At 38.7% G+C, this 16,112-nt stretch overlaps 1 protein-coding gene across 6 annotated transcripts in view; it reads left to right on the top strand.

Annotated features, from left to right (window-relative positions):
• Rbm46 (RNA binding motif protein 46) overlaps positions 1 to 8,842 on the top strand; it is a 48,823-nt gene extending 39,981 nt beyond the window's left edge. For 3 of the 6 annotated variants that reach the window (XM_052731152.1, XM_052731151.1, XM_052731153.1), the window contains one exon: positions 7,961 to 8,842. In XM_052731152.1, coding sequence (XP_052587112.1) covers positions 7,961 to 8,160 — 200 coding nt within the window. In that variant the 3' untranslated portion in view covers positions 8,161 to 8,842. Of the gene's footprint in view, positions 1 to 1,498; positions 1,559 to 6,924 lie in introns of all 6 variants that reach the window. The other 3 variants (XM_052731154.1, XM_052731155.1, XM_052731150.1) reach the window with 3 other exon arrangements.
• The last annotated feature ends 7,270 nt before the right edge of the window (positions 8,843 to 16,112 follow it).

Here is a 16,112-nt window from a genome sequence, read left to right as displayed (position 1 = left end):
GCTTCTCAGCTTCTTATCATGGTCTTTCCTCTGACATACACTAGGAAGCACATCTGTCAGAATGAGACAGAATGAAACGGATCCTCTGTTTTCTCACTGGTTTACATGTGGGTTTATGTGCCACTGTCAAGACATAATTATTTTAATATCCAGTTTGAAGCTTATTATCTAAATATCCTAGGAATCTGTTTTTTATTGCTATTTCTGTTGGCTTTAGATGATCTAGTTCATTTTCTGGTATACTGATTTTTTTATTGGAATGCCAGATATTGCACATGAAAAATTATAGAGAATTTGAAGCCTAAAATGATGTTACCTTTAATCAGAGAAGAGTTATTTCCTCATCACAGAAGTGCCAAAGGATTGAAAAGTCTGTATTGTCTTATTCCCATTGGGAATTGAGATGCTAAGTTCAGTTCACTCTGCTGGTCTACTTGAGATCAGTTCACTCTGCTGGTCTACTTGAGATCAGTTTTCACCAGGGTTGGTCTTGCCTTAACAGTAGCTCCTCCTCAGCTCTCAGTTTGTTACCTCTGAGCTTCAGTGATGTTTCCATGTATAATTTCCCCTTGTTTATCATCTTCCTTTTGAGAATTGACCAATCCTTACAGGGACAAAGACGATTCTCAGAGAAGTCTGTACCTCTTTGGATTTTCAATGTCTTAAGATCATGACCCTATAATTTGTTATCCTCTTAACTGTTGTCAGTGTTTAGATAGATGTTTTGTGCTTAAAAACAAAATCAATTAATGTTACCTAGTCCATTGTGTGGTAACAAGTTATTGTGATGTTTTTATACTGAATTATCTTTAAAGTATTATTTAAAACTCTACAGTGCTTTTGGAGATCATCAGACATGTTTTACTTGTGCATACTCATGTGTAGTTTCTTAGCGTGGAGTTGGATATATATTCTTGATGGAAAGATTCAAGACATATGGAGTGATGACAACTAAAATAGATGGACGTTACAGTGGAACTATGTTTGGTTGTAGTAGTTTCCTAGGAAAATTGACTAGTCAAGAAAATCTTTGAAGTTTATTAGCATTATTTTGTCCATCTGTCTTTTCTAAGGGCAGGAAGGAAATGATACCTTATGTGTAAGTGACTGTACCTACAGAACATTTACATTTCCTGAATTTATTTAGCTCTCTCTGCTTTTCTGAAATTATGAAGCCTTGCTTAATTTTTAAAATCCTTTTTCCTAATAGAGTATTTCCTGAGTACACTGATGAGTAAGAATTTAATTGGCTTAGAAATGTTTTTTTCAGATGATGTACTAACTCATGACTTTCATTTAGATATCAGAATACTGTTCTCTGTTCATCTTTTCAGAGTCCAGAAATGATACCTGTTTGCCAATTGTCTCTTTTTCTCCTTTTTTCTTATTTACCAATCAAAAAGTTTTAAACTAAAGTTATCAAGGATTCCATGCACTTCCAAGATAGGGTTAACATCAACCTAAAGACTCAATTCTTTTCTGTCTTCACTGCTTACAGACAGGGAACACAGTCTCTTCAGCCTGGACCTGTGTAGAAGAATTTGGAGAAAATAAGCAGGTAAGAAAACACCTCTTAGGAATATTGTGGTATATTTAGTTCTCAGAAAAGCAGTTTTCAGCTAATCCTCTTCTGGCCATATGAGGAAATGCCTAAAATTGTCTAATAAAATCCTGTGTGATATTTTGTTTATAATAGTTTTATTAGCTATAGACTCATTAAGAAAAAAATGAAAAGTTTCCATATTTCAGATATTTTCTAGTCTTTGAACCTGACAGTGTTCTGATATCTAAATTGAACCACTGAGATTATAAGTAGTAGTTTAAATCAGATACAGTTAAGAATAAACGATGCATTTCAATTGTCTGGCATTTCTCAAACTAAGCTGAGAATGAGACTTTTTTACATCATTAAAATAATATTTTAACTCTAAATTGTTTCTATAACAATTCACTGTGTTGTTTTCTCACGGGGCACAATAAGGAAACCTGTAAAGGGGGTGGCTTGAAGGCAGTTTAAGATTTGCCAAGACTCCTTTTTTACATGTAAAGAAATCAGCCTATGTAATCATTCTGTGTTCCTGATTAGGTTACTTCATCATTATGTGCCTTAACTCAACATTATCAAAAGGAGTAATGAGAATGCTTGCAATGCTTTTAGAGGGTTTCCATTATACCCGATCTTACATGGTTAATTTTTGCATGTGCCAAGTGCTAGACAAGTATTATCTGAGATTATTAATGTCTATGAGAAATATGTTTATTATTCTTGACACTTAAATCTTATAGACCCTAAATTTATCCTCACAGATTTTAGTAAAACTAGCTGCTAAACTTACAGATCTTAAATCTTACCTAAATTTCAAACACACAGTGCTATTTTAGAACTATCTTCTTTTAACCTCATAAATTTAAGCTTGACTTAGAAAGAGCAATTGTGAGGATAGATTTACTGACAAAAATGAAACCTGAGAAGAGTTGTTGTCTTTATTTAAGTCTAAACCTTTTCTCTTCAGTCTGGCCCGCATACTTATCTAGTGAGCTACTAGTTTGGGGCCTGTTCAGAAGTCTAGACTTATGCTCCAGTCTCGGTTCTTGCTCTGAGAGGATGCTGTCCAGGCAGGTTAGAAACCAGCGTTAGAAGGAGTCTCTCATTATGATCTTAGTACACAGGGAACAAATCGACATCTCACAATATAGTTTGTTTGGTCTTCTTGCTTCTTCCAAAGGAAAGCAGCTAGACTAATTTCAGTGTCAGTGGGCACTTGCTTTATATGTGGTCCTCCTTTATCCTTTTGTTTGTGTGCTAAGTTTTGGTCTCTAGTGGGATTATTGTTTGCTTAAAGATTTATGGTAGAGGACTGCCAGAAATGCTACTGGGGAAATAGAGGCAAAGGGATCAGAATCAAGCCCATCCCTGGTACAAGTTAAAGGATAGCCTGGGATACATGAGACACTGGCAGTGGAGAGGGAGAGGAGAGAGAGGTCTCTAGGAGAAAATTATCAGGGTTGATCTCCACACCATTGCAAATGAAATTACAGAAATTTTTAGCATGTAAGGAAATGCGGAGAGAGCTGCATGCATTGAGAACAGAAGTTGGGAAAGTGGATAGGTGCAAGTCACATCCAGGTAGCTTAGAGAATTAGCACCATTCACTTGACCTTTGTTCTGCTGTCCTTTTGAAATGGAGACCTCTGGAGACCTTTGGAGTTGCTTGCTTTCAAATACTCTGCTTAAAGTTTCTTGAGGCCAGCCTGGTCTACAGAGCGAGATCCAGGACAGGCACCAAAAACTACACAGAGAAACCCTGTCTTGAAAAAACAACAACAAAAAGGTTTCTTTTTTTTCCTGTTTCCCTTTTTTTAATTTTATTTTTCTTTATTAAGAAATTCTCTACTCACTCCTCATGCTATCCACAGACCCCCCTCTTCCCTCCTCCCACCCCACAGCCCTCTTTGCCAAGCCACCCCGAATCCTCACGTGAATCCCCCAAATCGAGGTCTCCCATGGGGAGTCAGCAGAGCCCAGCTCACTGAGCCTAGGCAGGTCCAAGCCCCTTCCCACTGCACCAAGGCTGTGCAAGGTGTCACACCACAGGCACCGGATTCCCAGAAACCTGCCCATGCACCAGGGACAGATCCCAATCTCCCTGCCTGGGTGCCCCCCAAACAGTTCGAGCCAAACAACTGTCTTCCGTGTCCAGAGGGCCTAGTCCAGTCCCATGGAGGCTCCACAGCCACCAGTTCACAGTTCATGGGCTTCCACTAGTGTGGTCCGTCATCTCTGCACGTCCTTCCATCATGATCTCAATGTCCCTTGCCTGCAGTATCTCTCCTCTCTCTCATCAATTGGATTCCCGGAACTCAGCCTGGTGCCTGGCCGTTGATCTCTGTATCTGCCTCCATCTGTCACTGGACAAAGGCTCTATGATGACAGTTAGGTTATTTGCTAGGCTGGTCACCAGAGTAGACCAGTTCAGGCACCAGACTCAGAAGGTCAAACATAGTATGAACTCACTCATAAGTAGATACTAAATGGGAGGGAAGGGATGGCCAGACTGCAACCCACAACTCCAGAGAGACTAGCTAACAGGAAAAGACCCTAGGAGGGACACATGGATAACCCCATGAAGGAGAAGTGGATGAGATCTACATGAATGGACTGGGTGTGGGGGTGTGGCAGAGGGTGAGGAGTGGGGGGATGAGAACATAGGGAAATGGGAGGGTCAAGCTGGAACAGGGACAGAGTGGGGAAAAGGGAGGAAGATACCATGATAGATGAGGACATCATGGGAATAGGAAGAGGCAGGGTGCTGGGAGGCTCTCAGGAATCCACAAGATTGACCCCACCTTGGTCTGCTAGCAGTGGTCCAGAGGGTGCCTGGACTGGTCTACAAAAAAGTTTCTTAAAAGCTTGGCCAGATGGAAATAATACCTTCCTAAGAATCAGGAGGTCTAAAATTTTAATTTGTTCTATATCCATATACCTGTGGACCATTTATATCCATGTACCTGTGAATCTGACTTATCTAAATCAGCTGTCTTCTCTCTTTGTCATTCATATGAATTGGGGTCATTTGAATTAACAACTTGTAAAGTTTCAGTCCATTCTCCATTTTCAATTTGGAATTAGATTAGCACAAATTTTATTGGTATCAACAGTCAAAAGACAAAATCAATATTGATGAGCAAGAGGCTTAACATCTGAACAAAGATATTTACATATGTAATGCACACATTATTAGTCATAAAGGAGTATAAATTAAAACCACAGTGAAATACAATATCACATGTACTGGCATAGCTATAGTTAAAATTACTAGACCAGGTTTGGTGGTGTATACCTGTTACCACATTATTTAGGAGGCAGAAGTAGGAGGATCAGTGCAAATTTGAGGCCAAACTTTTCTACAAGGTGAATTCCAGGCCAGCGAAAGCCAGAGTAAGATGTACTGTGCAACACCCTCCACCCTCATGTGTGTGTGTGTATGTGTGTGTGCATACCAACTATTATGGAAGATGAGATGTGACCAACTGGCAGTTTCATATTTTATTATTTGAATACAGTTTGGTCACAGTGAAGAACTCTAGAGCATAATATCTCTACCCCATGCCTCAGCAGCCCTATTTCCAGGTATTTACATCAAAGAAAAAACATCACAAAAGGTTTATATAAGAACAAGCATAGAGCATATTTGTAAGAGATCAGTGTTAGAAAAGTTCACATATTTATCAATAGGTGACTGCATAAAAATTACAGTATATTCATGTAGCTGAGTAATACTTAACAATGAAATGGAAGAAATTGCTGAAATAGGTAACATGAATCTTAGAAATTATATTGAACAAAAGAAGCTCAAATAGCAAATATTTTAAAAATAACAAAATCCAAAACCAGATGAGTGGATCCATGGTGGTAGAAAGTAGGAAGTGACTACAAATTGAAAAGAGACAGATGACTTTGGTGAATTGATTTGCTATCTGTTCAGTGTGGATTGCATAAGCTTATATAATTATCAAATCAATAAATGAATGCATAGTGTATGTCTTTCACTGTTTGTAAATTGTACCTCAATTTTAAGTATAAAGACAGCTGAATTGCATGAAGTATGAATAAACTCTGAAATTGGCTCTCTGTCATTCATTAAGAAGGGGAAAAAAGATGTACAGTTCAGTTTGGGTCTGAAACAGTGGGACTGAAGACTTGAAGATGTACTTGAAGAGGAAAAACTGGGATGGGGTGGGGGCAAGTATATACATGCTTAGAAGTTTTACTCATTTGTTAACTTGTTTTGCTTTCTACTTTCTATGATATGTAAATTATATCTAATGAATATGCAAACTCTTAGGTTTATTTAAATATTTTCACATTACATTTAATTTATTATCTTATTTGACATGTGTTCTATTTTCTAATCAGCCAGTTGTTTTTCTGAATATACTTAGATTCATGGTGGTTTTAGGAATAGAACTTATTTATGAAATACTTGTGAAATTTTAAGAAACATTTAGCAAAAGTCTTTCACTTGCCTAATTCTTGCAGCAGTTTGGAGATTTTTCTCCTATTATCTTACATGAATCATGCTATGAGTCAACATCTAATTTTGGATTTAATGTAGTTTTCTTTAAAAATGAGAATATAGTAGGTGATTCATGTTTGCTTAAAGATTTATGGTAGAGAACTGCCAGAAATGCTAAGTGTTACGCTCATAGCCAGCTATCTTGCTTGTTTTTAAATCTTCTGGAGATTCCTTCTGAGTCCACATTTTATAAGTAGGCTCCATTACCCCTTGAAAATATTTGAATACAGTTTGGTCACAGTAAAGAACTCTAGAGCATAATATCTCTACCCCGTGCCTTGGCATCCCTGTTTCCAGGTATTTACATCAAAGAAAAAAACCTCCTAAATAATGTGGTAAACTCAAAGAAAGCGTGTTATCTCTTTGAAAACTACATTTCTGATCTACTGAAGTCACTTTTAAATCATATTATTGATAACTACATTAGTAAAATTTAAAGAGTTGGTGTATTAGAGGTATGTGGCTACTAAGGGACAGTCTTCAACAGGAAACAATCAGAACTTTTAAAGGGCAATTTATTCATCAATACAGAACATCTAATGTTTCAGTTTATATTCAATATTTTAACCCTTGGGTAAAGTTGATTCTGTAACAGAATAAATAAATCTGATGTTAGAAAAGCAAGTGGTTTCAAAGTAATTTCTCAATTTAAAATATTCAATATTTTGAACCTTTTTTGGACACTTCAAAACATGTTTATTATTTCTTAAAAACAAGCTGCTTTATTGATCTTGTGGTACCATTCATAAAAATTAGCTTATAAAATTAATCTAATTAGAGTTTTACAATGCTAGCAATTAAACCTAATTACAACTGATTTTCATTTTTTTATTTTTTTCTTAAATAGGTCCTTTCTGATGTTGCTTGAGCTTATTCTCCTGCAGTTGGTCTCATTCCCGTTGGTTAAACATTAAGTCCCATGACAACATAAAGTTGATGCTCATGTGTTCTAGGCCTCATAGTGAATGCTACTGGAGGGGAAAGCTTGACCTTCCATTAAATGACCTTATTCCATTTCTTCCATTCCAACAATACAACAGCTTTTATAAATGATCATTTTATAGTCGCAGTCACCACTTTGACTTACACTGCAGTAAAGAGCATAGTTGAGTTTTTGGAAAGTACAGGATCTACAAATTTGGTCAATAAAACACACACATACAGAATTACTATAATTAAGGAAGCAGGAAATTATTGGTACATACATAAGATGAACGTTTGTTTGAAATAATAATTTCAAATATAATTGTTTGAATAATTTGGTTAATTTTGCATTTTTTCTATACTATTAAGTTGATAATGGTTTTTGAAGTTCATTTGGTAGAGATGATTCATTTTACTGTTTTGTGGTACCAGTGAGACTCTAATGTTAAATTGATGTGTTTGGTTATATGAATGTTTATGCCAGCATTTAAATAATGAAATTTTGGACAGTTAGTTTATACCAGAAGTCCAGAGGCAAATGTTTATGCTGGTTTGATGCCTAATATAGCTTCAAAAAAAAGAAAGAAACTGAATTTGCTGTTCTTTTTTTCTTCATGATATAGGCTTGGTGTCAGAACCAAATTTAAAGAAGCTTCTTTGTTGATTAAAGAGAAATCAGAGGTTCTCTTTTTCTGTGTTAAAAAGAAAAAGATACCCAAGAATGCACTATAGTAAGATCTTTGAAGCAGTGTTGTCAGTTAAAGAAAGAGTCCTGATTTGATGTAACTGTTAGTGTCTTCACTGCAGTGATAATAATATACCATTATTACAGTAGCGTCAGGTATTTAAATGTTAGAACATTATGTTAAAATGTGATTGTTGTCTGAATGTTTTGTCTCTTGAATTAAATTTGTGTCCTTAAAGATGTGCAGCATAATTGTTCATATATTTATTTACAGACTACAATTTCCGTCGCAGCTCAATAAATAGTCTTTCCCCTGTTAGTGCTACCCTCTCTTCTGGGACTCCCAGCGTGCTTCCTTATACTTCAAGGCCTTATTCTTATCCAAGTTATCCCTTGTCACCAACAATATCACTTGCTAATGGCAGCCATGTTGGACAACGACTATATATCTCCAATCAGGCCTCATTCTTCTGAAGAAAGTCTGGATACATTAGTATAAACTTTTCTTTGTATACGGCATGAAAATTAAAGTACTGTTGTATTTTAGAATTGGGTTTGCACATTTGCCTTTAAAACTATTTTAACATATTAAACATCAGCTATAATAGAAAATGACGAGTGGTAGGATCTATGGAGATGCACTTAAAAGTTATTCAGTGATAGAAAACTACTTCTGTTCTTTGTAAACTTTGGGGATTTCTAATTCCTGAATTTGAAAAGATTCCAGTAGTTTATGTTTATTTGTATAACAACTTTGTAAAGCATCATCTCACAAGTATTGAAGTACTTAAAGACAGTGTTTATACTAGACTAGATTACCAAGGATCGCTATCTGTAGTGGAGTTTGGAACAGTTATGTAACCAGAAGCATCTAAGTATTATGTAGAAAGAAATGATGAGACAAAAAAGATTAAGATGCAAATTTTTGGCAGTCGTAATGAAAAATCAGTCTACCATTGTGGTCCTTGAAAGTAACTAAATATTTTAGTTAATATTTGTTACACAAATAAATTACAATTTTGCTGTTAATATATTTAAGGTTTTTATAGTTATGCTTCACTTATGTTTTGATATTCATTACATTGTTTTGGTAAAAAGTGTTAATGTTTTTTAAATGTTGAAATCATGTGTTGTTTAATTTTTATACTTCAAATTCTTCAACATTAAATATATGATGCTACTAATGTGTGTTTTGTTTTTATTAGAATTCACATTCACACACACAGATGTCTCTCACCTTTGAGAAGAGTTTTACTTGCCAGGTCAGTCTTAGGTTTGATGTCTTCATGAGATCAAAGTGTCAGATATTGTAAAGAGATGTGTAAAATAAAAATAAAATCATTTTCAGGTGCCAGTAGAAATGTTTTATTGGTAGAGTTACAGAAATTTCCCTTTTTACTAAAGAATAATTAATGAATTCAGATCATTTTTGACTTCATCAGTTTATTAGCATACATGGATAATTATGACAATGGTTTTTATAGTTGATATCAGATATTTTAGATATCATTAATATCTAAATATTAAATATTAAAAATAACAAGTGGTAGAGCCAGGACTTGCATGCATAGAATTCAAAATAGTAGCAAATAACTTGCATTTCAGCTTCATTTGATTTTTCTAGCAGAAAGTTGTAAGAAGAGTAAATGAATCTCACTTTTTTTCAGTGCTAAAGAAATCTCATTCCCCATAAAGCATACGTACTACCTTTGCAGTTAAGTGCTTTAGACTTTCTGATTTAAAAGAATATAGAAACTAAATCAGCACCGCATATATTCCACACAACTGTCAGATATACGATAGGCTCTTGGGTGAAAGTCATCTGTTCAGAAAACATGCAGTGAAATGCTTCCAACTGCTGGGAGAGTACCACAGGATACAGGTGACTCAGACTCTAAGCCAGAAAAACAGACACATTTAGTTTTTCATAGAAAAACACTTGTAATAGCCCAAATAACAAGTTATTACAAATTTTCTCATGGGGCTTTTCATCTTGGGGAAGAAAAAAAACTTCAAAATAATTTAGAGAGCTATCAACCACATAAAATATTTGAAAATCTGTGGTGATGTAATGGTAAGTGCATATATTTTGGTATCAAGTTTGACTACTACTACTGTCAAAAACCTGTCTGTTTGAGTCTAGCTGAAGGCCCCTGTGGAGGCTGATATGGTCCTCATAACATTAGTAGCTGACATTTGGGGGATATATTTGTACTAGTGTAGTATTTGTTTTTCTGCACAACTTTCATCACTTCCCCCTTCAATCCTAAGTGCAGTAGTCATTGCATTTATGTGAAACACCCCCTTTGTGCAGTGGTGTGGATGAGACTTGACGACTAGTGAATATAACTAATTCTCTGCTGCCTTAATTTCTGTAGAACAGGTTGATCATATGCAGCACTTGCCCTAAATGGAGGCTACCTTCTTTGATCACAACTGTTGATAGATCTTAGGCATAATTGGGCTAAGAAACAGTCCAAATGACAACCTTAGTGAAATATTGTATGCAGCTTTTTGCAAATATCTATTGCTAAGGTTTGGGGCTATTACTACAGAGCTGTGGTCTTCAGAAAGATGGAAAAGCATAACTCTCAGAATTTGTTAGCTAGTGAATAAGGCTATTTGTAGCAATGATTCAAAGTTTAGAAACCATAATAAAAGGCTGGTAAAGCCAATTTTAAAAGAGCCTGCTTGGCAAGAAAGAACTATTGATTATATCAAAATACAAATATTGACTATAATATTGTCATACTGAGCAAAAAGCTAATCTCTAGATATCCCCTGAATATCTAGAACTCAACATATCTATAATTTAGGTAACCCTGTGTCTTTTCTTCTAAGCTAATTAATTTTATAGCCACTGATATTAACATGATCTGTTAGATTTTTTGTTGTTGCTGTGATAAAATACCTGAAAAAATTTAAAAGGGGAATATATCTTTTTGCTCATGTTTTCAATTCAAATCCACTGTTGTAGGCCTGAGTGGAACATGGTTGGGTGGTGGGTAGAGCAAAGCTACTAATCTCAATAGCTGGAGTTACAGAGTGGGGAGGGAGAGGGTATGAGGATGATTATGACTTAATACCCAATACAGGGAAGGACTATGGGTAAAACAGCAAGGAACCTAAACAACTGCTACAGGCAGATCTGATGAGGGCTCAACTGGTTTCTGGGAATTTCAAAGGTCCCACCTTTGTCTCAGCCAGTTAAGTCCCCACTGTCATTTAAAATGATCCAGCTGGCTAAGTGCATTCTGCCCATTCCTGTTTCAAGAAAGAGGAAAGGAACCCATCTCTACCCCACACCCTATTAAAAGCCTTATATAACCCATACAGGGCCAGAAGGTGCTGCTTATCTGGACACCTCCTGCCCTGTATTAGGCCCTTGTCTCTGGCTGTGTGTGTTATATGCTGTCTCTGTTGCAACAGACCTTGTATGTAGTGGAATGCAAACTTTTTGTTCTGCAGTTCTTTTCTTGATGGTGTCTTAGTGATGGTTTCTACTGTTGCATAAAACACCATGACTAAAAAACAACTTGGAGAAGGGAGAATTTCAGCTTATACTTGTACATCACAGTCCATCATGAAAGTAAGGGCTGGAAATCAAGGCAGGGACTGAGAAGCAGAGATTGAAGTAGAGGCTATGGGAGGAATGTTGTTTACTGGCTGGCTGGCTCAGATTGCTCAACATTTTTTTTTTTTATACAACTCGGGACAACCTGACTAGGGGTGATACTGACACCCCCCCCCCCCCATGCCATGGGCTGGGCCTACCATATCAATCATTAATCAAGAAAATGTCCTATAGGCTTGCCCACAGGCCAATCTGGTGGGGGCACTTTCCCAATTAAGGTTTCTTCTTCCCAAATGACTAGCTTTTGTCAAGTTGATAAAAAAACTTGTCAGTACATTTTCCCATCATGATCTCGATGTGCCTTGCTCATAGAATCCCTCCTCTCATCAGTTGGACTCCTGGAGCTCGGCCTGGCACCCAGATCTCTGCATCTGCTTCCATCAGTCACTGGATGAGGGCTCTATGATGATAGGGTATTCAGCCATCTGATCACTGGAGTAGGCCAGTTCAGGCACCCGCTCAAATATTGCCAGTAGTCTAAGGTGCGGTCATCCTTGTGGATTCCTAGGAACTTCCCTAGCACTCTGTTTCTACCTATTCCCATGATGTTTTCATGATGGGAAAATGCAGAGATGGCCAGCCAAACTAGTGGAAACACATGTAGACCAATAACTGAGGAGTGCCCATGGTACTGGACTAGGCCCTCTGGATAGGCGAGACAGTTGTTTAGCTTGAACTGTTTCGGGGGTCCCCAGGCAGGCAGTGGGGTAGGGACCTGTCCCTGGTGCATGAGCCAACTTCTTGGAGCCCAGTGACTATGGTGGGACACTGCGCAACCTTGGTGCAGGGAGGAGGGGCTTGGACCTGCCTCAACTGAGTGTACCAGCCTCTACTGACTCCCCATGATAGACTTTGCCTTGGAGGATGTGGGAATGAGGGGGTGGGTTGTGGGGGAAGGCTGGGGGCAGGAGAGGAGAGGGGAATCTGTGGTTGGTATGTAAAATGAATAGAAAAATCTCTTAATAAAAAAAAATACTTGTCAGGACTGATGGGCTCACAAGGAAGGAAAGCTAGCAGTCAACCCAACCATGGTTTAAAAAGAATGGGACCTTCACACATGACATCTGAGTGGATGCTTCCAAAGCTTCCTGCCCCCCCCCCCCCACACACTAATAGCTTATACTCTCCCATATTAGAAGACTGCAGTCAGCTCCTGAGCGACATGACAGCATTACCCTCCTACCATCAGGCCTTCACTTATTCCCCTCCAAGTCTTAATTTCTAGACTTACCCTTGAGTTTCACGGGTACACAACCACATGGACCTGATACCACAAAATTTAGCGTGTCCTGGTAAGGAGCCAAAGGATGCGCAACTAGGTTCTAAAGGGTCTTGATCCAGGGGTCTAGTCTAATAGGCTGGTCTATGAGCACTTTTCGGTGATACAAGAATTCATACTATGCTAAGGATCCCAGAAGATATGAATTTGCTATGAAGATGGCCCCAGGGTGCCGGTGCCAAGCAGAAATGTGCAGAAGGGGTGGGTGGTAGGTAGCCAAGCCACAGGAGCCTGTGGGTGGGTGTGTTGGGACAGCGAAGTGCTAGCAGACACCTAAAGTGCTGCTGCTGCTCCGCAGCCATTGCTGCAGACTGCCCAGTGACCCCGAAACCTCTGTTTCCCAAAATTAGCATTAGGAAAGCCGTTTCTTCAAGACTAACTTCCCTGGGTCCCTAAGCAGATGTCCTGGTAGGAACTGGATCTCAGCTCCGAAAGGCTGTGCTCTGCTTTGATTCTGTTGCTGTGACAAACACTATAGCAGAAGCGACTCAGAGGAAAGCATGTGAAGTACTGTGGTCCAGACCGCGTGAGCTTGTCTGTAACCTGGAGGGTCATTTGCCGCCTTCAACTTCCGTCAGAACTCTCTATGTTCAGCTCAGATGTTAACTTCTCCAAAATCCTCTGTGATTGCAAGTTGGAACTGATTTCTGAAATCTTCATTTGTAGATGTTTTACTACTTGACTAATTCTGAGTGAGGAATCAGCTATGAGCATGCAATCCCATCTTCTCTATTCAAAGCAGAAACCATCTTGCCCCAAAGACCCAATTTTTTTTGTTTTTTGTTTGTTTGTTTGTTTTTTGTTTTGTTTTGTTTTAAAAGGATCTCACTATGTAGTCCTAACTTTCCTGGAACTCAATGTGTAGATCAGGCTAGCCAAAAACTTATAGATCTGCCTCCCAAGTGCTGGCATAAAAGGTATGTACCACTACACCTGGCTCAGTTGCCAAATTTTTACCTTCTATCACTATGTACGACTCATAATGCCTCATAAAGTGTGTAAGAACAACGTGTTAAGAACAATTTAATCCAATGTATTCATCTAATTGGAAAGTGACTCAAACCCCAAGGTAAGCATTTACTATCTGGTAGACTTCCAAGCAAATTCAAGTTCCCTGGGGCTCCTGGGCTCTGTGGAGTCTGAGCAAGGTAGGATTACAAGCTCTTTCCAAGGCCTTTGACTACAATGTGCATGATGGTTCTGTCCCCACACCCCCCCCCCAGCCCCCCCACCCCCCCACCCCCCGCACTGATTTTTCTCTTCCTACCTAATTTTAATAAAATTGGCTTTTGGAAAGATTCTTCAGCTTCAGTGACACAAGACATAAATGACATTTGAAAGAGTAGCTGTTGGAAGTGACTGAATATACATAGATGTTTTCTAGTGAAAACACATTACTGTGAAAAACTCCCATTAATAAAGGAAAACTGATTCGTACTAGATCCTTAGATTCTCCTGTTACTAAAGGTAATCTTAGTTCAGAAGGTGTTTTTCAGAAACTCTGCAGAAGAAATAAAGTCCTTCCTCCCTTTCCTCCCTCCCTCCTTCCTGTGTTCCTGTTCTCTCCCCCACCTCTCTGTGCAAGGCAGCCCTGTAAGGATAGTACTAGGATATTTTTTACAGAAGTTTCAGGTTTACTTATTTATGGGACTCTTGGTAATGACATATGATGAATTGCATTTTCCTAGGAGGAGAATACTCATTTTTCACTAGATGGATATTCTCTATCAGGTTCTATACAGATGGAAAGGAGAAGGCAAGTTTAGAATAAAGTGTCTGCCAGCTGCTCTGCCACACCCTAGGTCATCTTCACAGCTGGGCTGCATGCATATCCACTTTTCAGGCTGCAAGACAAGCAAGAGGAGCCAAAGCACGCCTATAAAAAGATTACTTGGGCCGGGCGGTGGTGGCGCACGCCTTTAATCCCAGCACTCGGGAGGCAGAGCCAGGCGGATCTCTGTGAGTTCGAGGCCAGCCTGGTCTCCAAAGCGAGTTCCAGGAAAGGCGCAAAGCTACACAGAGAAACCCTGTCTCGAAAAACCAAAAAAAAAAAAAGATTACTTGGAAGTTGTCAGTGTCCCTCTTCTCTCATCATTTCTAGTGTCTCCCAAATAAGGAGGCTTAAATTTAAAACCACTTTTGTATTGTGGGGGGTAGGGATATGCTGTTGCTGGAGTGGGGGAGTCAGAAGACAATTTGTTGGCAATGTGAGTTGTGGGGATTGAACTCAGGCTGCCAGACTTGGCAGCAAGTGCCTTTACCCACCGACCATCTAGGCAGCCTGGGAAGGTTTTTTGTTTTCTTAGGTTTCGTGTGATGCCTGGGGAGGCCATAAGAGGGCATCAGATCCCCTGCGACTGTAGTTATAGATGGTTGTTACTGCAGTGTGATAGCAGGGAACAAAACCTGGGTTCTCTAGAAGAGCAGCCAGTGCATTTAACCACTGAGTCGCCTCTTCAGCTCTCTCAGGAATTCTAAACAAACAAAAAACCCTGGTGTATGTTAGTTGTACAAAGTAACATTTTTTGTTACAGTGTCACATACATATATATAGTTACTTAATGATGTACACAATGTGCTTTGCCTATGTTTACATTACCCTTGTTTGTGTGTGTGTGTGTGTGTGTGTGTGTGTGTGTGTGTGTGTGTGTGTGTGTGTGTGTTTGAGATGGTCTTCTGATCCTAGGCTGGCACAGAACTTCATATGGCAGAGGCTGGCTTTAGACTCTTCATCCTTCTTCCTCTTTCCTCCCAAGTGCTTGGATACAAGCATTCAAAGCTGCAATCAGGCTCCCATTGTCCTTTCCTTACCTATTAGTTTCTCTTTTGCTTTCATTTCCATCTCCCTCCCTAACCCCTAGATTTCACAGAGTAGAAAAAACATACACACTCGTGTTTGTGAGGCTGGTTTGTTTCACTTAACTTGATGATCTCCAGCTCCAATATTTTCCCTCAAACAACAAAGTTCTATTGTGTATATACAGCACATTTTCTGCAACTACCCACCTTCTGCTGGCTACTTAGCAGATTCCTTCACAGCATCTTCAGTCTGGTGACTTTGGTTATTGTCGGTGTGGACTCAGGAACAGTGTAGCTATATCCCATGGTAGTTCTGGTGTTAGCTTGTGTGTGTGTGTGTGTGTGTGTGTGTGTGTGTGTGTGTGTGTGTGTGTACTTCATATTGATTTTCACAGTGGCTTAACTACTTCACATTCTCCCTGTAGCATTTGAGAGTTGACTTCCCCACTCTCCACGCCAGCTAGCATCTATTGCTTTTGATTGGTTGCCATTCTGGTTGGGATGAGATGGATTCTTGTAGTCTTGATTTGCATTGCTTTGTTTACTGGAGATGTGAAACATATTTTCATGTGTTTATTGGCTGTACTTCTTCATTTGAAAAATGTTCATTCAGTTCACTTGCTCACAATAAGATTAACTTTACAACCATCAGTTAACTTGATTTGCTATTTTATCTTGTTTTGAATAATAGTTGATCTTGTGTATGATAATAAC

The sequence above is a fragment of the Peromyscus californicus genome, unplaced genomic scaffold, assembly GCF_007827085.1.
Source record: "Peromyscus californicus insignis strain IS unplaced genomic scaffold, ASM782708v3 Scaffold_9__1_contigs__length_137607984, whole genome shotgun sequence".
NCBI classification, from domain to species: Eukaryota; Metazoa; Chordata; class Mammalia; order Rodentia; family Cricetidae; genus Peromyscus; species Peromyscus californicus.
The sequence above is the reverse complement of the archived record's forward strand: the minus strand, read 5'-3'. Positions and strand labels throughout refer to the sequence as shown.